At 36.9% G+C, this 24,932-nt stretch overlaps 1 protein-coding gene across 5 annotated transcripts in view; it reads left to right on the forward strand.

Moving 5' to 3' along the window:
* The window catches only part of RAD50 (RAD50 double strand break repair protein), a 76,636-nt gene that overhangs the window by 2,413 nt on the left and 49,291 nt on the right, over window positions 1–24,932 (forward strand). For all 5 annotated transcript variants that reach the window (XM_072630003.1, XM_072630001.1, XM_072630005.1 and 2 more), the window contains exons 3-12: window positions 987–1,070; window positions 4,554–4,705; window positions 14,731–14,916; window positions 15,088–15,292; window positions 18,334–18,462; window positions 18,726–18,891; window positions 20,454–20,647; window positions 20,939–21,145; window positions 23,628–23,810; window positions 24,232–24,389. In XM_072630003.1, coding sequence (XP_072486104.1) covers window positions 987–1,070; window positions 4,554–4,705; window positions 14,731–14,916; window positions 15,088–15,292; window positions 18,334–18,462; window positions 18,726–18,891; window positions 20,454–20,647; window positions 20,939–21,145; window positions 23,628–23,810; window positions 24,232–24,389 — 1,664 coding nt within the window. The remainder of the gene's footprint in view (window positions 1–986; window positions 1,071–4,553; window positions 4,706–14,730; window positions 14,917–15,087; window positions 15,293–18,333; window positions 18,463–18,725; window positions 18,892–20,453; window positions 20,648–20,938; window positions 21,146–23,627; window positions 23,811–24,231; window positions 24,390–24,932) is intronic.

Consider the following 24,932-nt stretch of genomic DNA (forward strand, 5'->3'; position numbering starts at 1 on the left):
AAATTAAATGTATATTGAAATTTGTAGTGTGTATGAAAGGAAATATTGTAAAGTAAACCTAGGAATGCTGGTCATATGTAGGTTATAGAGGGCTTTAAATGCTAGAGTAAGGAATTTGGACTTAACCTATTAAGTAGGCAGTGGTGAACCAAATATTTGATCAGGAGGGTGATATGATGAGAGTGGTACTTTGTGGGAGAGGCTAAAGGCAGGAAGACCTGTCAAGAATTGTTAAAATAGTTCAGGTAGAGTTTTGGATACCTAAGAGCGAAAAGGAGAGGGAATGGATTTGAGAGGTTGTGGTGATAGATCAACAATGTCTTTTCCACTTAAATGAATAAATAAGCCACGTAGAAGACTATCTAGGGGCTGACCCCAGACTACCTTTTGTGTTCTCGAACTTTCCCTAATCCGCTACTTACAACATACCCAATACATATTACTATGTTCTTGTATTTATTGTTTATACCATTCATTTGGGATAGTTAACCTATCTTGTGATATTTCTGGTACGGCCTTTTTCAAGACAATTTTGTTATTAAATTTTGTGTATGGAAACTAAATTATAAGTAAATTAAAAGAAAGCTTTCAACAGATAGTTTTTAAATGGTTTTTATGTGTAGTGATGGATCATATGTTGTATTTTGTTTATTCCTTATAGCCCTATGTGCACAGGTATGCATACAGTAGGCATTTCTGATGTAGGTATTTGTTAGGTGACTTTGCAGTATATATAATAAACAAATTGAACATAATGTTTTGTCACAGGATTATAAGGGAGAGGAGATCGAGCATTTTTACAAGTGCCTACTACGTTCCAGGCATTGTGCTATGTACTTGCAAATGTTGTCTCTTGATTATAGAGTTATAGCTTTGGAGCTAGAATGAACGTTAGAGGTAATTTATTTCAGCATGCTCAAATAAGAACACTGAAATCCATTTTGAATAGCCCATCTTATGCAATATATCATTTTTCATGTATTTAGACCATCATTGAATGTCTGAGGTATGTTTCTACTGGAGATTTCCCTCCTGGTACCAAAGGAAATACATTTGTTTATGATCCAAAGGTAAGAAGAGTATATATGCAAAGATAATTTGTATTTTTCTGATGAACTTTTTAAAAAACATTAACAGAAATAGTAATAAAACTTACAATACAGGTTGTAGTATAACAGAAATTTGAGCACCTTTTAAATATAACATTCTGAAGAAAATAGACTGTATTTCTTTTATGTCATAATCACTCACTTGTGCCACTCTTTCATGTGTTTATAGGGTATATCATTACAAAAATCTTCATGATGAGACGGATCTTAAAACCATTTAGGTCAACCTGTGCCTGTATATGAATCCCCTCCCCCTCCATAATATACTTGATTAATGATTATCCTGTGTTTGCTTGAAGACTTCTGGCAAGGGAGTTCTTTAAGCCAACCTGAAATATCTCATTCCACTTTTGGACAGATATACTAGTTAGGAACTTGTTCTTATATCAAGCCTAAATCTGCTTCTTTGCAAATTCTGCCCATCATTCCTAATTCTGTTTTCTGGGACCAAAGAGGATGAATCTAATTCCTTTTCCATATGGCAGCCCTTCATAAATAGGCTGTCCCCAAAGTCTTAAAACTGCACCAAGACTTTTGGAAGAACTTGTTCTTAAAAAAAAGCTATCATGACTCTCCTTTACTTGTATTCTCCAGGCTTACCATCCCTAGTTCTTTCAACTACTTCTCAGTTGGCATGATCTTTAATCCTTTAATTATCTTAGTGGTTCTTGCTTGGATGATTGCCTATTTAGCAGTGTCCTTCCTTCAGTGTCCTCCCATCACAATTGAACCTAAGAATCCATTTGTAGTCTGGCCAGGATAGAGTACAGTAAGACTATCACCTCCTTTGTCCTAAATACTAGGCCTTGCTCAGTGCATTCTCAGAGAACATTCGTTTTTGATGCTATATATCATACATCTGACTCATTGAGTTTTCAGTCCACTAAAACCTCAGATCTTTTTCAGACTATGCTTATCTACCACATATAATTATGAAGTTGAGTTTTGAGTTAAGCATAAGATTGACATTTATAATAAATTTCATTTTTCTAGTTTCAGTCTTTGGTTCATGAATGTCATCCAGAATCTTAGCTATCCCTTCAAGCATTATGTCATCTACATTTTTGATAAGCATATCATCCATGCCATTATTCAAGTCTGAGAAAAGTATCAGCCAGCACAAGGTTAAGGACAGATCTCAGGTGATCCCCTGGAGACTTCCATCCAAATTGATATCAAGCCATCAGTGACTCTTTGGGTCTGACTAGTCAACCACTTCCAAATTCACCTAACAATTATTTGCATCTCTTATCTAAAAGGTTATTAGCATGAGAGATTTCATTGCATGTTTGACTGAAATTTAGATAAGTGAACTATGTCTGCTGTCTTTCCCTCCCAGGCATGTTGTTGAAAACCAAGTGATGTATTGGTCTGGCTGGACCTGCGGTTATTGAATCCGCTCTGACTCTACGATCATCACTTCTTTTCTAGATGTTCATTCACTTTAATAAGTCTAGAATTTTGCCTGGAATATTAGTTGAACTCACTGGCCTATAATTTGAAGATCCTACCCATTTCTGTCTTTCAGATTGGGATATGTCAGTGTTACAGTACCTCTTCTGTGCTTTACAGTTTTTTTTAAAGATTACAAGTTAGTTGCTCAACAATTACATATGCCAGTTCTTTTAATTCCTGGGATATAAGCACCTTGAGGACAGAGGCTATTTTTATTTCTGTACTCTCAATTCTTAGTTGTTTTCCCTTTTCTTCCTGCCCTCTTCTCCCCCTCACTAGTCACTACTTTAGCTAAAATTACCTTATATTTACTTTGTATTTATTTTATATCTACTTATGCATATGTTATTGGTCCCAATTAAGTTTTGGGGGGAGGGGTCAAGGGCTGTTTCATGTTTGTCTTTGAAATCTCTGTGCTTAGCTTATTGTTTGGCACATAATAGGCATGTAATAAATGCTGATCAAATGAGTGAGTGAAGGTGATTTGTTTGGATTTGTGGCTTGAACTTATCAAAAGCAATTTCGTTCTCTGTTAATTGCTGTTCATCCTTAGTTTCAACTCTCTTTGGAAATATTTATTCTGTCTTTTTAGTTTAGAGTTAATTTTCCTCAGCAAAGTAAAGAAAAGCAAAATAAGAGGCTAGCAGTCTTTGCCTTAAACACTGTCCCATCTTACAGCAGTGTCTTCCTTGACCCTTTACTTTCTCCAATACAGCTAGAATAATTCTCTTTGTGTTGCCCTCACTTTTCTTTGAGAACCCCAGTTCATTCTGAGCTTCAGCAATTTTGGTGCTTTTACAGGACAGTGACAGACTTTTGTATTGATTTCCTTTTATCTGCCCTTGCTCCTATCTTCTCTACTTGTCTTTTTAAAAATCCAAGTTATTTGACAAGTTCCTTTGTATCTGTGGGATTTCTTTAGATCAAGTGTCCTTTTAAAAGTATCATAGAAAAAGCTGGAAGGGACTTTATCTAGTTCTTTTCCCTCCTTTATAGGTGACAGAACTGATGCCCAGAGAAGTCAGAAGATTTGCCCAAAATCTAGACTCTTTATCCTCATTAGAAATCATTTCTCTTAAATTTTCCTTAAAGATTTTGTCTATGTAATAACTTTTTTTCTTAGTTCTTAATTTTAAAAATCAGGAAGTGAAATGTTTTATATTAACTTTAAAAAAGAAAGCCTAAGTTAACTTGTAATTCATTTATGTATCTTTCAATTCATTATTTTGTTTCTTTAGGTTAGTGGCCTCTAGTAGATAAAAAGATTTCCTGCCTCTGACCTCATGGATAGGAGATGCTCTTTAAAGCAAACTAGCTCCTTACTTTTGTCAAACTTTTGGGCCCATTTTAACAAGTAACTGTTCTAGGTTCTAGGGAAGCAAGAAACTTTAGGCAAGACAGTTTCTTGCTTTCATAAAGTTTAGAGTCTAGTAGGTGGATATGATTTATTCATAGATAACCATAATACAAGAAATTTCATAAGTGCTTAAGGGAATTATAGGCAAAGTACTGTGTGAATTCCAAGAGGTAAAAATTCTTTACTTAAGGGGAGATGGGGCTGGTGCATGGAGAGAGTACAAGAAAGGTTTGGTGAAAGTAGTTAGTAACATTTGAATTGGGCTTTAAATGATGAGCTTAAATGCACCAAGAAGGCAAGAAAGACATTCTAGGCTTATGGAACAATGTGAGCAAGTGTACATAAAAACAAAAAAAGGCTTGGTTCAAGTGGAGCATACATTGTAAGTCAGGGAGCAGTGTGAAAATTCTGAGAAGGCAAAGTGACACCAGGTGGGGGAGGTTGTGTACTTAAATAATTATAATTTATTTATATATATATATATTTATATATATTATAATTAATTTAGAGGAACTAAAGCTGAAATAGTATTTCTTGGTGCACATATCTTTTAAGTGATATTGCAGAAAGTATAAAGGGTGAAATAAATTTTTTTCTGAAAAATTGATTATTTTCTTTGGTTTGAATTAAAGATTGCTCAAGAAACAGATGTTAAAGCTCAGATTCGTCTACAGTTTCGTGATGTCAATGGGGAACTTGTAGCTGTACAGAGGTCAATGGTGTGTACTCAGAAAAGCAAAAAAACAGAATTTAAAACCCTGGAAGGAATCATCACTAGAACAAAGTAAGTTATTGTTTCAGGTTCCATTTCCTTTTCATTTTGTATTCGCAAGAAGAATATTTTTTTTCCGCTGCATAAGTTCATGAACTTTATTCTTAAATGAATAATGGAAAGTACCTTTTTTTAAAAATTTATTTTTAGTTTTCAACATTCACTTCCATAAAATTTTAAGTTTTCAGTTTTCTCCCCCTTTCCCCCCCCCAAGATGGCTTGCAATGTGATGTAGGCTCTACATGAACATTCATATTAAAAATATTTTCACATTAGTCATGATGTAGAGAAGAATAAGAACTAATGGGAGGAACCACAAGAAAGAAGAAATAAAACAACAAAAGAAAAGGAGAGCAAACAGTCTGCTTTCACTCTGTTTTCAGACTCCATAGTTCTTTCTGTGGATGGTGGATAGCATTTTCCATTATGAGTCTTTTGGCTTTGTCTTAGGTCCTTACATTGCTTAGAGCTAAGTCTATCAAAGTCGGTCATCCCACAGTGTGACTGTTACTGTGTACAATGTCCTGGTTCTGCTCGCCTCATTCATCATCAGTTCATATAAGTCTTTGCAGGTTTTTCTGAAGTCTGCCTGTTTATCATTTCTTATAGCCCCATAGTATTCCATTTCATTCATATACCACAACTCGTTCAGTCATTCCCCAGTTGATGGGCATCCCCTCAATTTCCATTTATTTGCCACCACAAAAAGAGCTGCTATAAATATTTTTGTACATGTGGGTACATTTCCTGTTTTTATGATCTCTTTGGGATACAAATCAGATATCATTTAATATATATTATATATTATAAATATTATAATATATATTATATATATATTATAATATATTATATATAATATATTAAATGATATAACAATAGTAAACTGAAGACTTTAGGAAATGTTGCCATGCTTCTGTGGCATAATTCTATGGTATAATTCACATGCTGAATTGAAAAAAAAAATCATTGGGGAATTGTGCAAGTAGTTGAGGTGAGACACAAGGCAAATAGGAAATTTCACATAAAGTCAGCAGATATTTGAAACACCTGCTAAGCAGTCTGGTATAGTGCCAACAGTGCTGGACTTGGATTCATTGGGCTCTGGGTTTGAATCCTGCCTCAAACACAACAATGTCACTTACCATCTGTGTAACTGTGGAAGAGTTCCTAAAAATTTTTCTTCTGTGGTTTCTTCATCTGTAAAATGTGGTTGATCATAATATCTTACAGGATTGTTATAAAGATCAAGTAAGATCATGTATGAAAAGTGCTATTCAAACCTTAAACTGCTATGTTGTCATTATTTTTTCTTTATTGTGGGTAAGACAATGAGTCAGGCACTGGGGATACAAAGAAAACATAAAATGCCCTCTGCCACCCTGGAGATTACATTTTACTGGGAAAAATATATTGCATACATAGATAAGTAAATCAGTCAGTTAATAAACATTTATTAAGCACCTACTAGTCATTGTGCTAAGTGCTAGGGATGCAGAAGAGGTTTAAAACAGTCCCTGCCCTCAAGAAACTGACAATCTAATGGGAGCACCAACAAGCAAACAAATACGTACAAACAAGATATATAAAGGACAGATAGAAAATAATTAAGAGGGAAGGCCCTAGAATTAAGATGGGTTAGGGAAGGCTTCCTGTAGCAGGTGGGATTTTAGTTGAGACTTAAAAGGAAGTCAGGGAGAGCAGCAATCACAGTGTGGGTGAAGGAGAGTGTTCCAGGAGTGGAAGACAGAGAAGTTGCCTAGGCCCAAGAGTGTCTTGGTTGTGAATGAGCAAGGAAGCTGGTATCCCTGGTTTGAAGAGTGCATGGAAGAGAGTAAGGTGTAAGAAGACGAGAAAAGTAGGAGAGGGCTAGGTTATAAAGGACTTTGAATACCAAACACAACATTCTGTACTTGCTGCTGGAAGCTTTGGGAAGCCACTGGAGTTTATTGAGTAGGGGGCTCTTTAGGAAAATCTCTTAGTGACTGAATGGAGGATAAATCAGAGTAGAGAGACTTGAGGCAGGCAGATCCAGCAGCAGGTTATTGCAATAATCCAGTTGTGAGGAGATGAGGGCTGCAGTAGAGCGGTGGCAGTGTCAGAGGAGAAAAGGGAATCTATTTGAGAAATTTTGCAAAGATGAAGTTGACAGGCATTGGCAATACATTGGATATGGGGGGTGGGGGTAGGGTGAGCTATTGAGATGACTCTGGATGACTCTTAAGTTGTGAGACTGAGAGACTGGGAGGATGGTGCTGTTCTATAGTAATAGGGAAGTGGGCAGGGGAATGAAGAGTTCTGTTTCAGATATGATGAGTTTAATATATCTGCTGTACATATTACATTACATTACTGTACATCCAGTAGATGGGAAAGGAACAAGTAGTGGAGGAAAAATTAAAGAAGATAAAGATTGAGAGACATGCTCCTAGAGAAAAATGGAGAAGGTTAGAGTCAGGAGTGCAAGTAAAGGGGTTGACTTTGGCAAGGATAAGGTCCACTTTTTCAAAAGAGATTGGAGTACATCAGAAGAGCACACTGGTTGGGGTGGGGAAGAGTTTTGAATAGGTCAGCAAGGGGAGTTAATGATACAAGGTTTCTATTTTCCTTTTAAAAAATGTTTTATGGATTTTTTTAATGTTTTCCCCAAATAGAACTCTCCCCTGTACCAAATAAGTACAGTTAAGCAAAATAAATGAACATATTGGCCATTTTGTATCATTACATAGCTGTAGTCTACTATCTCTCCCAAAAGACATGTGTCATCATTGTTTTTCTGGTGGTTTTTAAAGTATTGTTTTCCCTTACGTATTGTGGTCGTTTTGTAAATTTTTCTGATTCTGCTTGCTTCACTTTGCCAAAAGTCATACAAGTTTTCTCATGCTCCTCTGAATTTTTCATCTTTGTTGTCTTATGTTGCCATAATAATCTGTAAGCTATTCTTCTATTAACGGGTGGTCGACATTTTGTTAGTAAACTGATTCTTTGCTGAGGGGGATGGGGGAAAAAGTAGAGGAGGAGTCTGGAGGAGAAAGGAAAAGGTTGGAGTAACTACTTTGGAGAGTAAATTAGAGTAAGGGAAGAATAAGTAATTGCCATGAGTGATGAGAACCCAGTTGAGAAAATTAATTTAGCTACTTCAACCTCTGTCTTTCTATTAGAATAAGTCTTATATTGACTTCAGAAGACATTCTTGTAATTCACTGGTAAGTCTAAAAACTTGCTTCTTATACTTTACCAATAAGCAACAAAGTGAGTATCAGCATTATTCTAAGCTATGCCACATTACTGCCTTATTAAACTCATATGTAACTGTTTGGCGTTGTCATTAGAATGTTATTTTTAGACAATAGAGGCAATTTTTACACATTTTAGAGGGAAATTTTTTCCATACCTCAAAAAAAGTGGCAAATTGATGAGTAAAAGTAGGCATATATTGCTTTTTTAAAGTATACTCTTAAATTTTATTTTATAAACCTTCATGAAGTATATTACAATTTGCAAAGAACTAAGTTCTGGGGATAAAGAATATGGATAGAGACTGGACCTGTGATTTAGTTGAATAGAGAACTTCTGGGTAAGGAAAATTCCTCTCTCAAAGCAGGTTGACATGTTCTCTGTAACTTAGAGTTTTATTTATTTTTTATTTTTAAAAAGAATATTTTATTTTTTTCCAATTATATGTAAAGACAATTTTTAACGTTCATTTTTCTTTTAACATTGTTAAGTAAATTATTTTTAATTTTCAACATTCACTTCCATAAGATTTTGAATTCTGAATTTTCTCTCCTCTACCTCTCCTTCCCCCACCTTACAATCTGATATAGGCTGTCCATATACATTCATATTACACACATTTTCACATTAGTCATATTTTAAAGAAGAATTAGAACCAATAGGAGGAACCACAGGAAAGAAGAAGCAAAAGAAAAAAGAGAGCAAAATAGTGTGCATCAATCTGCATTCAGACTCTAGAGTTCTTTCTCTGGATGTGGATGACATTTTCCATCATGAGTCTTTTGGAGCTGTTGTAGATCCTTGCATTGCTGAGAAGAGCCAACTCTATGTAAGTTAGTCATCGCACAATATGGCTGTTACTGTGTACAATGTCCTGCTGGTTCTGCTCACTTCACACAGCATCAATTCATGTAAGTCTTTGCAGGTTTTTCTAAAGTCTGCCTGCTCAGCATTTCTAGTAGCACAATAGTATTCCATTACATTCATATACCACAATTTGTTTAGCCATTCCACTCAATTTCCAATTTTTTGGAAGAACTGCTATAAATATTTTTGTACATGTGGGTCCTGATCTCTTTGGAATCTCTTTGGGATACAGCCCTTGAAGTGGTATTTCTGGGTCAAGGGAAAAGCACAGTTTTGTAGTCCTTTGGGCATAGTACCAAGTTACTCTCCAGAATGGTTGGATCAGTTCACAACTCCACCAGCAATGCATTAGTTTGTAATTTAGAATTTTAAAGACTTGCTTAGGAAATTATTTTTCTAGGGTCACACAGCTAATATTAGAAATGTAGCTTGAACCTAGTCTTCCTAGCTTTAAGTGTACCTCTATAACCATTAAGCCATGCTGTATACCCTAAGGATACAAAGATAATATATGGTGTAGTTCTTATCCTTAGGACACTAACATACAGCTAGTTTGGGGGGATTACAGGATGTATAGGTAGATTAGTATAAAACAAGGTTGGGAGACATGGTCAGGAGAGATCCAGGTGCTGTATTCTAGAAAAAAATTGAGGATGGAAAGAACACTTTGAGTTTAAGGAGTTTGGGAAGGCTCTATAGAGGAGATAGCAGAAGAAAAAGTAGAAAGCAAAGGCTTCTAATACAGTTATCAAGTCCACGTTGTGGGGGTTAGGGAGTCAGCACCCCCATGATCTTTTTTTTTTTTTTTTAGTTCCCAAGAGTTTTATTCTGCTTATAATGTCTGGGCCAATAATACCAATAATTTTCAGTATCACCAGGAGAGTTGACTTTCCCTTCTTTCTTTTCTTTTCCCACCTCTTGAATAACTCTGAACTTGGCCAAGAGAAAGCTGACATTTTCTGCAGACAGACAAATTTCTTGCATGAAGACTCTTAGATTATGGAAAATTAGTTGGTTGATATACCCTCAGAGAGGATTTCTTTGCTTAGTGCTTAGAACTCACCTTTAAAAAAAAAAAGATTTATGTAAAAATATTTTGGTTACTGTTTTTGGGAAAATTTCCTCTCATTTGTGTTTGATGTAATTCTGTTAGCCAAAGATTTTGATAACTAATGAAATACTGCTTTTTCACAAAGCTTCTTGTACTCATAAGATTGTGATTTTATCTTTTTATCATGTGTTCAGTTGTGACAAAAAATTCATTAATTCATCGGTCCTTTCCAGGTTAGAATTTTACTAAATAAATCCCTTTCCTGAATAACCTTTTTTTTTATTACTGTTTATATAGTTTGGTACTAGACTAATAAAAAATAGGATTTTCAGTAATTTAAATAAGCTTATTTTGGAATATGTCCTTTCTAATCTAAAAAAAAAACCCACCCAAAAACATATACTAAAAAGAAATATGTTTATCAGTAAAATGAAAAAAAAGAAAAGAGTATTCACTGAAAACACTGCCACTATATTATTCTGTTTCCTGCCAATTAAAATGATGAGACAAATAAACCACACATGAAGGTTCTTCTTGAGGTCCCCCACCCCCACCAACTACTAGCATTAGGGCTTTAAGCAAGTGACAAACTTTTTGTGCTCTTGCTTCTTCATTTATAAGATAGAGGTAATAAAACCTGACTTGACCACAGGTGGTGGTGGTTGTTGTTTTTTTTTTTTTTTTTTTTTTTTTTGTCCAACTCTTTAATTTTATAGATGAATAAATTGGATCTCAGAAAAATTGAGGGACTTCCCTAAGGTCACACAGCTCGTTAACAGAGCTAGATTTTGAACCTGGGTCTTCTTTTTTTTTTTTTTTTTAAGTCACAAATCATGGCATGTGCCCTACATTATGTAAATTATTTTTTTTTTTAATTTAACTTTTAACATTTATTTTCACACAATTTTGGGTTACAAATTTTCTCCCCTTTTATCCTCCCCCCCCCCCCCAGACCCAAGCTTTCTAATTGCCCCTGTGACCTATCTGCTTTCTCCTCTATCCTCCCTCCCTGCCCTTGTCTCCTTCTTCTCTTTTGTCCTGTAGGGCCAGATAGCTTTCTTGACCCCTTAACCTGTATTTCTTGTTACCCAGTGGTAAGAACATTACATTTGGTCCTAACACTTTGAGTTCCAACTTCTTTAGCTCCCTCCCTCTCCACCCCTTCCCTTTGGAAGACAGGCAATTCAGTATAGGCCATATCTGTTTAGTTTTGCAAATGATTTCCATACTAGTTGTGTTGTATAGGACTAACTATATTTCCCTCCATCCTATCCTGTCCCCCATTACTTCTATTTTCTTATGGTCCTTTCCCTCCCCATGAGTGTCGACCTCGGATTGCATTCTCCTCCCCATGCCCTCCCCTCTATCCTCCCCCCCACCCTGCTTGTGCCCCTGTCTCCCACTCTCCTGTATTATGAGATAGGTTTTCCTATCAAAATGAGTGTGCATTATATTCTTTCCTTTAGTGGATTGTGATGAGAGTAGACCTCAATGTTTTTCTCTTGCCTCCCCTCTTTATCCAACCACTAATAAGTCTTTTGCTTGCCTCTTTTATGAGAGATAATTTGCCCCATATAACTTCTGCCTTTCTCCTTCCAATACTTCTCTCTCACTGCTTGATTTCATTTTTTTTTAAGATATGATCCCATCCTCTTCAATTCACTCTGTGCACTCTGTCTCTATGTATGTGTGCGTGTGTGCATGTGTATGTGTGTGTGCTCCCACCCCATACCCAGATACTGAAATGTTTCAGGAGTTACAAATATTGTCTTTCCATGTAGGAATGTAAACAGTTCAACTTTAGTAAGTCCCTTATGACTTCTCTTTGCTGTTCACCTTTTCATGGTTCTCTTCATTCTTGTGTTAGAAAGTCAAATTTTCTTTCCAGCTCTGGTCTTTTCATCAGGAAAATTTGAAAGTCCTCTATTTCATTGAAAGACCATTTTTTCTCCTGAAGTATTATACTCAGTTTTGCTGGGTAGGTGATTCTTGGCTTCAGTCCTAGTTCCTTTGACTTCTGGAATATCCTATTCCATTCCCTTCTATCTCTCAATGTAGAGGGTGCCAGATCTTGTGCTATCCTGATTGTATTTCCACAATACTTGAATTGTTTCTTTCTAGCTGCTTGCAATATTTTCTCTTTCACCTGGGAATTCTGTAATTTGGCCACAATGCTCCTGGGAGTTTCTCTTTTTGGATCTCTTTCATGCGGTGTTCTGCGGATTCCTTGAATATTTATTTTGCCTTCTGGTTCTAGAATCTCAGGGCAGTTTTCCTTGATAATTTCATGGAAGATGATGTCTAGGCTCTTCTTTAGATCATGGTTTTCAGGTAGTCCCAGAATTTTTACATTGTCTCTCCTGATTCTATTTTCCAGGTCAGTTGTTTTTCCAATAAGATATTTCACATTATCTTCCATTTTTCGAATCTGCGCGGTATGTTCTGAGATATCTGTCTTTCTCATAAAGTCCTTAGCGTCCATCTGTACCATAACAGTTTTGAAAGATCTATTTTCTTCAGTGGGCTTTTGAATCTCCTTTTCCATTTGGTTAATTCTGCTTTTGAAAGCATTCTTCTCCTCATTGGCCCCTTGCACCTCCCTTGCCAACTGAGTTAGGCTAGTTCTCAAGGTGCCAATTTCTTCAAGATTTTTTTGGTTCTCCTTTAGCAGGGAGCTGATCTGCTTTTCATGCTTCTCCCTCATCCCTCTCATTTCCCTTCCCAGTCTTTCCTCCACCTCTCTAACTTGATTTTCAAAATTCCTCTTGAGTTCTTCCATGGCCTGAGCCCATTGGGTGGGCTGGGACACAGAATCCTCGATTTCTGTGTCGTTGCCTGATGGCAAGCATTGTTCCTCCCCATCAGAAAGGAAGAGAGGAAGTGTCTTTTCTCCGAGAAAGTACCCTTCAATAGTTTTATTTCTTTTCCCTTTTCTGGGCATTCTCCCCAGCCAGTGACCTGACCTCTGAATGTTCTCCTCACACCCACCTCGCCTCCTGGTCCTCCCAGCCAGCGTTTGGGGACTGAGATTCAAATGCTGCTTCCCGCCTTAGAGTTTTTGGCAGGGGCAGGGCTGCTATTCAGTGTTAAATTAAGTTCAGGTGCTGAGGTCAGGGGCAGGGCCGCCTCTCAGGCTCAGTTCCCTCAGGGGGTTTATGCATAGACCTTCCACAATGGATCCAGGCTCCCACCCGTTTGGGGAACCCCTGTCTGCAGCCGCCTCTCAGCTTCCATCTCCTGGGGGGGCCCAAGCCATGGAGGCACCCCACTCCCCTCTCAACCCACCAAAGACACTCTCTCACCTATCCCCGTCAGTCACCTGTTGGTGGGGGGGCTAGTGCCGCCGCTGGAGATCCCATCCCCGTAGCCCTCTCGGATCTTTTCCTCTCGGTGCCGCGGCTGCGGCAGGGCTGCACTCAGCTCCCAGTCCAGGCGCCCAGTCCACGGCGTGAAGGACCCCCCCGCGAGAGGTTTGCAGGTCTCTCCGGAACAGAAATCTCCCTCGCTCCAGTATTCCGTGGTCTCTGGGTGCAGAATTCGCCCTGGGTTGGTCCCCTCTAGCCATTCTGTGGTTTGTGGGTTCGGAGCTATGTGTATGCGTCTTTCTACTTCACCATCTTGGCTCCCCCATGATCTATCTAGAAAATCTGCATAAAATTTTTTGACCTTGCCTTCATACCAGAAAAGAGGTCTGAATTTTTTTCTTTTTATTTTATGGGGTATTTACAATACCTTATTTTAAATTTGGGTTAAGTATTTGGTTATATGCTCTGTGTCATCTATTGTCCTTTGTATATCATCTGTGACTTCTGTAAAACTCCCCCAAAATTCCCATTTAATTTCTTATGCCCACCCACAATATATTGAAACTGATGGAGAAAGTTACAACATGGAAAGTCATGATGTGAAAGGGATAACTGTATTTGGAATTGAGGAGGAACACATGCATTCTAGGTATACAGAGAACAGTATGTGTAAGTACACAGATGCAAGAAACATACTAAGTTCTAGGAATATATAGTGGTCAAGTTTGGCTGGAATTTATTTTATGTGACAGTAATTATTCTTTCCCACTTGTATTTGTGAAGTTGCTTTTTTAAGCTCAAGTGTAGAATTTTACTTTTCTCTCTATTAAACTTCATCTCATTAGCTATGGCTCATTGGTCTAGCTGTCAAGATCTTTTTGGATCCATAGTGTGTCATCCATTGTGTTATCTGTGTCTCCTTACTTTGTGTCTTCTGAGAATTTGATAAGGAGACCTTCTATACCTTCTGTTAAGCAGCATAATACTGTTGTACTTCACTGAGGACCTCACTTCAAATTGACCCATTCTGGGTAAAGAAATTCAGGCATTTCCAAATATTCCTAACTTTATTTTCATCTAATCCACATTCCTTCCATCTTGTCTATAAGGGTAATTTGGAGGACTTTGTTGAATACTTGCTGAAATCTAAGTACTTTGCCTACTTAATTCTGTTAATCTACCAGTCTAGTATCTGTCAAAAAAGGAAATGAGGTTAGCTTGGCATGATTCATTCTATTTGATCAGTGCTTCCTTTTCTAAATGGTTTCCATCCCCATAATAATATGTTCCAAAATTTTGTCACAAGTAGAAATAAAGATCACCAGTATTTAGTTTGCAGACTCTATCTACTTAAGTTTTTTTTTTTTAAATTCAGGCTTTTCACCTATTTATTGATCATGGACAAATAACTTATCCTCATTGAACCTCAGTTTCCTCATCTGTAAAATGAAGGTGATAGTAATACATGCTCTACTTAGGTCATGGTTTGTTGTGAGGACAAAATGAAATGATGCACGTGAAATTATAATTTGTAATTTGTTATACAAATATAAGATATTCTTCATCATCATCATCTGTAGGCATGGTGAAAAGGTGAGCCTCAGCTCTAAGTGTGCAGAAATCGACCGAGAGATGATCAGTTCCCTTGGTGTTTCCAAATCTGTGCTCAATAATGTCATTTTTTGCCATCAAGAAGATTCCAACTGGCCTTTAAGTGAAGGGAAGGCCCTGAAGCAGAAATTTGATGAAATCTTTTCAGCAACAAGGTGTGTAACATTTTATAGCTCCATAAAATACTTAGTTCGTTAGTAAAATTGCATCTGTTTAAATTATGTTGCTAGCCCTTTTAAAATGTTTCATTTGATTCAGTTGTGTTGCTTTTAACTACTGTAACAGAAAAATGTTAAAATGAAGCTCTTTTTATTCCTTTTTTTCAGGTATATTAAAGCCTTGGAGACTCTTCGTTCAGTGCGTCACAACCAAAGCATTCGGGTAAAAGAATGTCAGACTGAACTAAAGTACCTGAAACAGAATAAGGAAAAAGCTTGTGAGATTCGAGATCAGATTGTCAGCAAGGAAGCTCAATTAGCATCTTCTAAGGAGTTTGTCAAGTCCTATGACAATGAACTTGGACCACTGAAGGTAATGCCCAAGTAGATGGACGCAGTAGGCATCCAAATCCAATTGAACTGGCCTCTTCCATGAAGCCTTCTTTTACTATGTTAGCTGATAGTAATCGCTTCTGTCTTCCTCCTGTCATCTTCTAAAGCCATTTGATTAATGGAAAGGAGGGCTTTGTGATTCAACTTTGAAAGTATAGTATCAGCATGATCTCATGTTTAGACAGTTGGGGGTTTTTGTATTATTTTTATTCAAATTTCATATTTCTCAAATTATTCCTTGTAGTATAGTACTATGCTGCCATTGTATTCATATATTGTAGTTGGTTGCATCATTTCCTAATCATTGGGTAGTCTGCCTGTCTGCTAGGATATAGTGTTAAAAATCTACCAGTGAGCATTTATTAAGTGCTTAGTATGTGCCAGACATGGTGATTGATGCCAGTTGTACAAAGACAAAAAGTCTTTGGCTGTGCAGAGCTTACATTTTGTGAAGGAGACAACTTGTACATAAATAAAGATGATATACAGAACATTTACAAAATATGCATAAGATGCAATTTTGGGGGAGGGGACCCGAGACAGCTGAAATATTAGGAAAGGCTTCATGTAGAAGACATGACTTGTTCAAAGATTTGAAATAGACGAGAGGTTCCAAGAGCCAGAGTGAGTTTAGAGTGGACTCTAAGCCAGGGCACAGGCCTGAGGTGGACAAGAGAGCAAGATGGCCAATTTGATTTCACAGTGGAGTGTGGGGTGGATATAAGTTTCCATATAAGATTGGAAAGGTAGTTTGGGACCAGGTTGTGAAGGACTTTAAAAGTGAAAACAGGAGTTTATATTTGATCCTAGAGGTAAACTGGAGCCGTTCCAGTTCAGCGAATAAGTAAGTGATATAGTCAAACCTGCATTTTATGAAAATCACTTTGGCAGCTATGTGGAAGATAAGATAGATAGGGAGGTAGGGAAAGGTAGGAGACTGATTAGGAGCTCTTCTAGTCATTTAGTCAAGAGATGATGAGAGCTTCAGCTAGGCTGATGGCTACATGAGAGATTAGAAGAAATGGATATAGGAAATGTTATGGAAATAGAAATGACAAGACTTGATCACTGATTATATATGGGTGAGGTTTTGTGATACTCCTCTTTCCTAGTTCTTTTCTCTGTCTTGGCTCCTCTGTCTCTTGCTATTTCATGAACCACCTTACGCCTCCTGACTGAGTATTCACCAAGATTCTGTGCTAAATCCTCTTCTCTTTGTTATATATTTTCTCTCTCTGTTTCTCTCTCCCTCTGTCTCTCTCTCTCTCTTGCTCTCTCCTCTCCCCCCCTCCACATAAGCTCCTATGGGTTTAACTATCAACTAAGCAGATAATTCGCAGATCTATATATTCATCTTTGTCTCTCTCCCAATCTTTCCCTCTTCCAAACTTCCTTATTTTTAATTAAATTTTAATCATGGTAATTTTAATTAAAATTTAGAAAGAGAGAGGATTTAGGAGTGAAAAATAATTCCATTTTAGACATGTTGAGTTTGACATGTGTGACATCCAGTTTGATTTGTCCAGCAGGCAGTTGGAGATGCATGACTGGAGTGCAGAAGAGAGGCTAGAGATGGATGATATCTTGTTTGAGGAGTCAGTTGCATAGATAATTAAATCCATGGGAGCCAATGAGGTGTATATATAAATAAGAGACTAGAGAGAAAGAATAGAAGAGGACCAGGGAGAGCTTTGGGAGCATACCCACAGTTAGTGGGGGGTAATGTGGATTAATTGCAGAGGAGGCTGAGAAGAAGCCATGGCACAGGTAATGCATAGAGGAGAGAAAAGATGCAAGAGTAGAGGGTGGTCAACCATTTCTTATACTACAGAGACGTCCAGAAAGGTAAGGATCAAGGAAGTACATCAGATTTGGCAATGAAGAGATCATTGGTGACTTTGAAATGATGTTATGCAGATGTACTTCTCTGTGACTCCCTCAATCCATCCCTGTAGTTTTCCAAACCAGAATACCCCTCTATCTACTCACTCTATCCCTCTATGTGTTATTTTCTTCCATTAGAATGTAGCTTCTCGAGGGCAGGAATTGTATTTGTATTTGTGTTCTCAGTACTTACTGTGGTGCTTGGGAAATGGTAAGTGTTTAATAAATACTATTTTCATTCATTCCTGAGCAAAGTGTTTTGAGATACCTTAAGTTTTTAGCACTTGTCCTTTGAAGAGTTAAGGATACTTTGATAATCCTTCTTATCCATAATTCAATTAATTTATTTACTTATTTGACAGATATACATAAGGAACTTACTTCTTACGAATCAAACCACTATTCTATAACCTTAGTTAATAATTTGATTTGTATTGCATAAATTAGCAAGTAAGACAGGTATAATATTTGTTTGACCTAATGATGTATAGGAATATGACAATAGCTAGCATTTATATAATGCTTGCTATATGCCAGGCACTCTGTTAAGCACTATACATTTGATCCTCACAGCAACCTTGTAAGGTAGATGACATTATTATCCCAATTTTTCAGATGAGGAAACTGAGGCAAACTAGATGTTAACTGACTTGCCCAGGGTCACACAGCTAATATTTGAAAAGCTGGATTTGAATTCAGGTCTTCCTGTCTCCAGGCCCAGTGATTTCTTAACTGTACCATCTATCTACTCATATTCTTTCATTTTATCTTTTCTGCCACCATTTCTGTCAAAATCATTTTGAAATCATCTTTATGTAGACCTCTTATATGTCTTATGTGTTAAGTTAATGCCCACATATATTTCATAGTTTTTGTAAAGGGTATTTCTCTTTTTCTTAGTTTCTGGGCTAGAAATACTTGTTGCAGTTTTTGTGGGGTATGTGAAAAGATCGATTTCCTTCAAAATTCTTGCTTCACTTAAAATAAAAATTTCCTCCTATAGAGGCTTCTTTGCTAGCCTTAAATGCAGTGTGTTCAGTTAAATTAAGTTATATGAGCATTTAAAATATTTAAAATATTTTAAATGAATAAATTAAGCTATGGTGAGTATGGTGAAGAACCTTATTTCATTTTCAGACTCATCTAAAAGAAATTGAACAGAATCTTTCTAAAATAGTGAGGCTTGACAATGACATTAAAGCTCTGGAGAGCAGAAAGAAGCAAATGGAAAAGGACAACAGTGAACTGGAGCAGAAAATGGAGAAGGTTTGTGTTGAAATTTTAATCTACCTTAGAATATGTTATATAAAAGAGATTATTATGTTAAACCATGACATTGCCTTATTCTTTTTGGAAAAGATCATTATTTTTATGTTAATATTATTTGTATAAGTGATAGTGAGGTTAGGAGCTTTGGGTTTTTTCCCTCTCAAAATAATGGTGTACCTACACAAGTTACTGCTAATTAAAGTAATGCTAATGTCCCCTTACATTTTTATTTTTAAGCTGTTTATTCTGGTTTTGCCTAGGTATTTCAAGGGACTGATGAACAGCTCAATGATTTGTACCATAATCACCAGAGAACAGTGAGAGAAAAGGAAAGGAGACTGATTGACTGTCAGCGAGAGCTGGATAGAACAGATAAAGAGTCTAAGCTGCTGAATCATGAAAAATCAGAACTGCTTGTGGAACAGGGTAAAGTAGACTTGAGCTTTATTCATTGAGACAGTGTGTTTAGTGTGACTAGGTGTTATTACTGGAGAGATACTGTGGGGGAAGAGATAGAATACTGGACCTGGATCCTGCAAGACTTGAGTTCAAATCATACTTCTGATATCTCCTGGTCATGTGACCATAAGTGGTTTATTTAACCTCTCCAAACCAGGTGTTCTTTACCATTTTTGTGTCCATGGACCCCTTTGGCAGTCTGGTGTAGCCTATGGACTCCTCAGAATATGTTCTTAAATGCACAAAATAAAATACTTAGAATTAGACAGGAAACAAATTACTCTGAAATATGGTTATGGGAAAGTTTTTTTAATCCACATTCACAGGCCCCATGCTAAGAATTTCTTCTTTGAGACTTACAGACATTTCTATCTGTATGGGTTGCAGTCTGTGTTGGTAAGACAGGGTTCTCATCCTACCCTGATAAACTTATGAAATTGCAGATTCTTGATGAAATCAAGACTGATGTACTGTTAACACACATCTTGGTAATTAAACGTTTTAAGGGTGTATAAAATGCTTTATTTGACAATTTGAAATCAGTAGATTGTATATTTAAAAAACAACAGCATCACAACTGTACATGAAAATCAACTTCTTAATTATGCCAACAAATACACAAGAAAATAATATTTGCATAATACTATGCTACATGACACTTACCAAGTTGTTTAGTTTAGTGGATAATAATTAAGAAACATGTAGGCCAGTAATCTAAGTGCTATGCTTTTCCTTAAGAATATGCTACTAAAGCATGTAGGTGAAAGGATGATACTTTCCAAAGATCCATGATTTAGATGGTGGGAACTCCCTTTACTGAAGCAAATCCTAACCTGTTAGTGGATTTAGAACATAAGTTATAGGGATTTGTTTGAAACACATAGATTTTAAGTAATTTATTGTCATCTAGCTAATAAGTGTCATAAAATGGAATTTGGTTGAACCAAGGTCTGTTTGATTCTAGGCCCAGCACTCTCTCCACTATAATACTCTACCTCTAGATGATGCTTGTAAAATACTTTTTATCCCCCAAAATCAGAGTAATACAACTATTGAAAAACTTTGTCCATGGTATTTTTCCACAGTGTCATTTATTTTTGGAATCAAGTGTTTAAAATTAGTTTTACTTAGCTACTGTAATCACAACAGCGATTGAAGACAATTCCAAAGGACTTAGGAAAAATGCTATACACCTCCAGAGAAAGAACTGATGCAGTCTGAAGGTGGATTGAAGCACTTTTTTTAACTTTTTATATTTCTTGGGCTTCTTGGGGTTTTTTTGGTCCTTGTGAAACATAACTAATATGGAAATATGTTTTGCTTGACTGCACATCTATGATCTATATCAAATTGCCTGCCTTCCCAAGGAGCAGGGAGGGAAGGTAGAGAAAGAATTTGGAACTCAACTTTTTTTTAAAATTGTTTTTACATGTAATTGGAAAGAATGAGTTATAAAAAAATTAAAGTCTTAGGTTTTAATTATATGTGAATAGAATTGTTAATGATTTTGTATTTCTTTTTATGTAAAGGACGTCTGCAACTACAAGCAGATCGCCATCAGCAGAACATTCGATCCAGAGATTCATTAATACAGTCTTTGGCAACACATTTAGAATTAGATGGTTATGAACGAGCACCATTTAATGAAAGACAAATTAAAAATTTTCAGAAACTTGTGAAGGACATAGAAGAAAGAGAAACAGAAGCTAATAGGAGAATGATGGTAAACATTTTGTAATATGTCAATCTGTGGTATTTTTCATCTTTTTGCATTGTCTAGTTTAGGTATTAATCTTTGTGTCATTTAATGTGAGATCTTTGAAGATAATATGTATCTTGGCTATAAGATATATTAAAACTCTTATTGAGATATACATTAAAGGAACTTGTTTTATTGTAAAAGGAAAAAACAGATTGAAATCTTTATGTTTTAACAGTCATAAATGAATTTCCCATATATATCTAAGTATATAATGACAAAATTATTAATCCTTTTTTTTATATTTGTATTTAGAATGACTTTGCAGGAAAAGAAAGTATGAAACAAAAACAGATAGATGAAATAAGGGATAAGAAAACTGGCCTGGAAAGAATAATTGAACTGAAATTAGAAATTCAAAATAAGAAACAGACTGAACTGAAAAATATAAAATATGAACTGCAAGAGCTAGAGGGATCTTCGGACAGAATTCTTGAACTGGACCAGGAACTTGGAAAAACTGTAAGATATCTGTCTAATGTAATTAAGGAATAGACCTAATGACTTACTCATCTCCTCCACATCTATATTTTATTGTATTTGTTGACACACAAACTTGATAATGTGGTAAGCAATGTAGAACCCATACAAATTGGTTGTGTAAAGAAGCATTAATTTGCATACCTTGGTAGGAAAGTCTTCTAGAGGCTCTCCCCACCACTCAACCACCACCCTATCTCCAAGTCTACCACATACAAACCTTTAGAGTAGCTGCAGTCCCCCTGAAAAAACAATTATTTCAGCCTTTGGTGATAGACTTTTAGAGGTTCTTAGTGCTTTTCAGCTTTTAACAAAAAAAAATCAAAATACAGGTACATGGAAACAGACTGTTGGGAGATCGTAGTTCCTTTTTCCTCACATTTCTTAAAATTTCTTGTGTTTTTTAAAAATGGTTTTCAGTTAGGCTATATTTTAGGAAATGGGTATTTGGTATGCCATTGCAAGGAAAGAAACAATTCTATTTGACCTTATATCCTAATGAAAACAACAAATGCATACTTGAGTATATGCGTAATAAATATAAAATGAATAAGTGTAGATAAATACAGAATAATTAAATGCAAGATAGTCAGGGAAGGAGCATGTTAGCAGCTGATGGGAAGGAGATCAGAAAACATTTTTTTCAACAGGTGGTGCTTCAGATGCATCTTGAAAGGAAGAGAGGGACTCTGTGCAGTAGAGTTGAGGAGACAGTGAATTCCAGGCATGGGGAATGGCCAGTGCAAAGGTGTGGAGACCGCAGGTAGAGTGTTGGCTGTGTGCTGAAAGAAAGCCAGTTTGCCTGGATCAGTGAGCACAGACATGGGAGTAATATTCAGTGACGGTGGAAAGAGAGGTTAGGGCCAATTTGTGAAGGATTTAAAATCTAAGCAGAGGAGCTGATAGTTGATCCTGGAAGCAGTAGGGAGCACCTGGAATTGATTGAGCAGGGGAGTCTCATAGTCAGTTCTGTGCATAAAAGAGAATTCCTTTGGCAGCATTTTATAGAAGAAACTCAAGATTAGAGACTTGAAGTAAGGAGACCAATTAGGAACCATTTCTTACACTAATCTAGGTGAGAGGTAATAAGGGCCTGAACTAAGGAGGTGGCTATGTGAGTAGAGAGAAGGAAAGAAATAATAGATGTGGAGATGTGGCAATTAATTAGATATGGGGTGAAGGCGAATAATGAACTGAAAATAATGCTGAGGTTACAAACCTGGAAGACTGGAAGAATGGGGATGTCTTCAACAGAAATAGTGAAGTTTGGAAGAGGAGAAGATTTAGGGGAAAAGGTGAAGAATTCTGTTTTGGACATGTTGAGTTTGAAATGTTTCTGGGACATCCACTTTAACATGTCCAGTGGACAATTCAGTCCAGTGGGACTGAAGCTCAGAGGAGAGACTGGGACTCGATGTATAGATCTCTTAGTTATCTCTATGGAGTTGATAGTTAAACCATGGGAACTTACAGGGTTACTGAGAGAGATGCTTGTAAAGAGAAGAAAAGAGGGTCTCGTATAAGACCTTGGTATACACCCACCAGTAAGGGATGTAGTATGGATAATGAGCTGGCAAAAGTGACAGAAAAGCTGTCACATAGGTAAGAAGAAAACCAGGAGAGAGTGGTGTCCTGAAAATCCAGAGAAGAGATAGCATCCAGGAGGAAAGAGTGGTCAGCAATATCACATGTGCCCAGTAGTCTGGGAAAGATGAGGGCTTAGAATAGATCCGATTTGGCAAGTAAGAAAGCGTTGGCCACTTTGGAGAGAGTAGTTTCAGTTCAGTGATGAGGTCTCAGAAGCCAGATTGCAAAAGGTTGAGGAGTGAGTAGGAAGAAAAGAAAATGAGAGAGGCAAGTATAGATAACTCTTTTCAAGGAGTTTGGCTGAGAAAGGGAAGAGAGATATGGAATGATAGCTTAAGGGGATGGTGGCATCTAGTGAAGACTTTTTAATAATCTTGGCATGTTTTAAGGGATTAATGAAAAACCCAGTAGTCAGAGAGAGGATGAAAACTTAAGATGACTGCTTATGTAGTGTGCTGCAGAGGACAAGAGAGAGGGATATCATGGACATGGGAAGAAGGGCTGGCCTTGTCCCTCTTTGTCAGAGCCTGGTGAAAGGAGGGCAGGATGGGAGATGATGTCAAGAATGTTCTTTTCTTTTCCACTCCTTTTGGACCTGTTCGTTTATTTTTCTTAGTAGTTGTCTTTCTGGTAGGAATATTCTTCATGCAGTTGTCACCAAAATACACGCAGCACATTCCTTACATGGGGTTTGGCCAATTGCTCACATCGCATGCGTCAGTAGGAGGGTCTCCTTAATTGGCATGGGCTGTGTTTTTGGTCAAACCTAAATGTTTCTGCCCCTTTTTTGGTGCTCAGTAACTTTCTAATGGACTTTCTAACTTCTTGTTGTTTGCTTCTGCACAGAGGGCAAATTTGTGCTGCTTTTTTTCCTTAGGAACTTGAACTTTGCAAAGCAGAGGAAAACAGTAACATAGCAGCACTGAAAGAAGAAGTACCAGCACTACTACGGGAGAAAGGAGACCTGGACAGAAGCCTTCGTAAATTAGACCAAGAGATGGAACAATTAAACCTCCACACCATGACGAGAACCCAAATGGAAATGTTGACCAGAGACAAAGTACTGTATCATATCATTCTATTAATATTAATGTAGCATTGAAATTTTTGTTTGGCATTAATGACTGATGAAGACAGTGTATTGTAGTAGATAGAGAGATGACATTGAAGCCAAGAATATCTGGGTTCATGCCCCACTTCCAATAGATAGTGACTGTGTGATATGTGACCATGGGCGAAACAAAACTTCTGCCTGAGGGTGCTATAGGCAATTCTTGGGAGACTATAAACTGCAGAGATGTCGAAGTGTGTTAGTAGCTGGAGTTTCTTCATTTGGGAGGTTCCTATACCAATGAAATCACAGATCCAATCCAATTAGTAACTGAGATAATGATATTTCATTTGGTGTCATAATTGGCATATCAAAACTGTCAGATGCATTTCCGTAAAAAAAATAATAGCCTTAATGTTTTTCCCCATAGGCTGACAAAGATGAACAAATAAGAAAAATAAAATCTAGACACAGTGATGAATTAACTTCATTGTTAGGCTATTTTCCCAACAAAAAGCAACTTGAAGACTGGCTTCATAGTAAATCTAAAGAAATTAATCAAACAAGGGACAAACTTGCCAAATTTAAGTAAGTAATTATTCTTTTGATACTTATTGTGGGAGTCTTTTTTCTTCCATACTGGACCAGTTTTTAAAAATTGTTCCTAAAATCTGTTATTTCAGTAAAATGGCCTATTGTAATAGTTGGTATCATATATCATCTTCAAATTTGCCAAATGCTTGAGGTGCATTATCTTGTTTCATCCTCATGACAACTCTGTGAGGTAGACACCTATTATCCCAGCTTCAGAGATGAGGCATTGTTGAGTGACTTGCCTAGGGTCACCTAGCTAGTATCTGTGGCAATGTTTGACTTCAAGTGTTCCTGACTCCTTTATGCCATATTGACTCTTATTTTGACACATTCACTAGGATATTTTTGTATTTTGCAAATTGTATATGTGCATGTATTGAGAAGCAGGCAGCATAGTGAAGTGAATAGAGAGGGCTATCCTTGAGGCTCTGACTCTGATGCATACTGGCTGTGTGACCCAGGGCAAGTCCCTTAAGACTATATATTGCAAAAGGGATGCCAACCTGCATTGATAGAAGGAGTTTTCTCACTTGGAAA

This window comes from Notamacropus eugenii, chromosome 1, assembly GCF_028372415.1.
Source record: "Notamacropus eugenii isolate mMacEug1 chromosome 1, mMacEug1.pri_v2, whole genome shotgun sequence".
NCBI lineage: Eukaryota > Metazoa > Chordata > Mammalia > Diprotodontia > Macropodidae > Notamacropus > Notamacropus eugenii.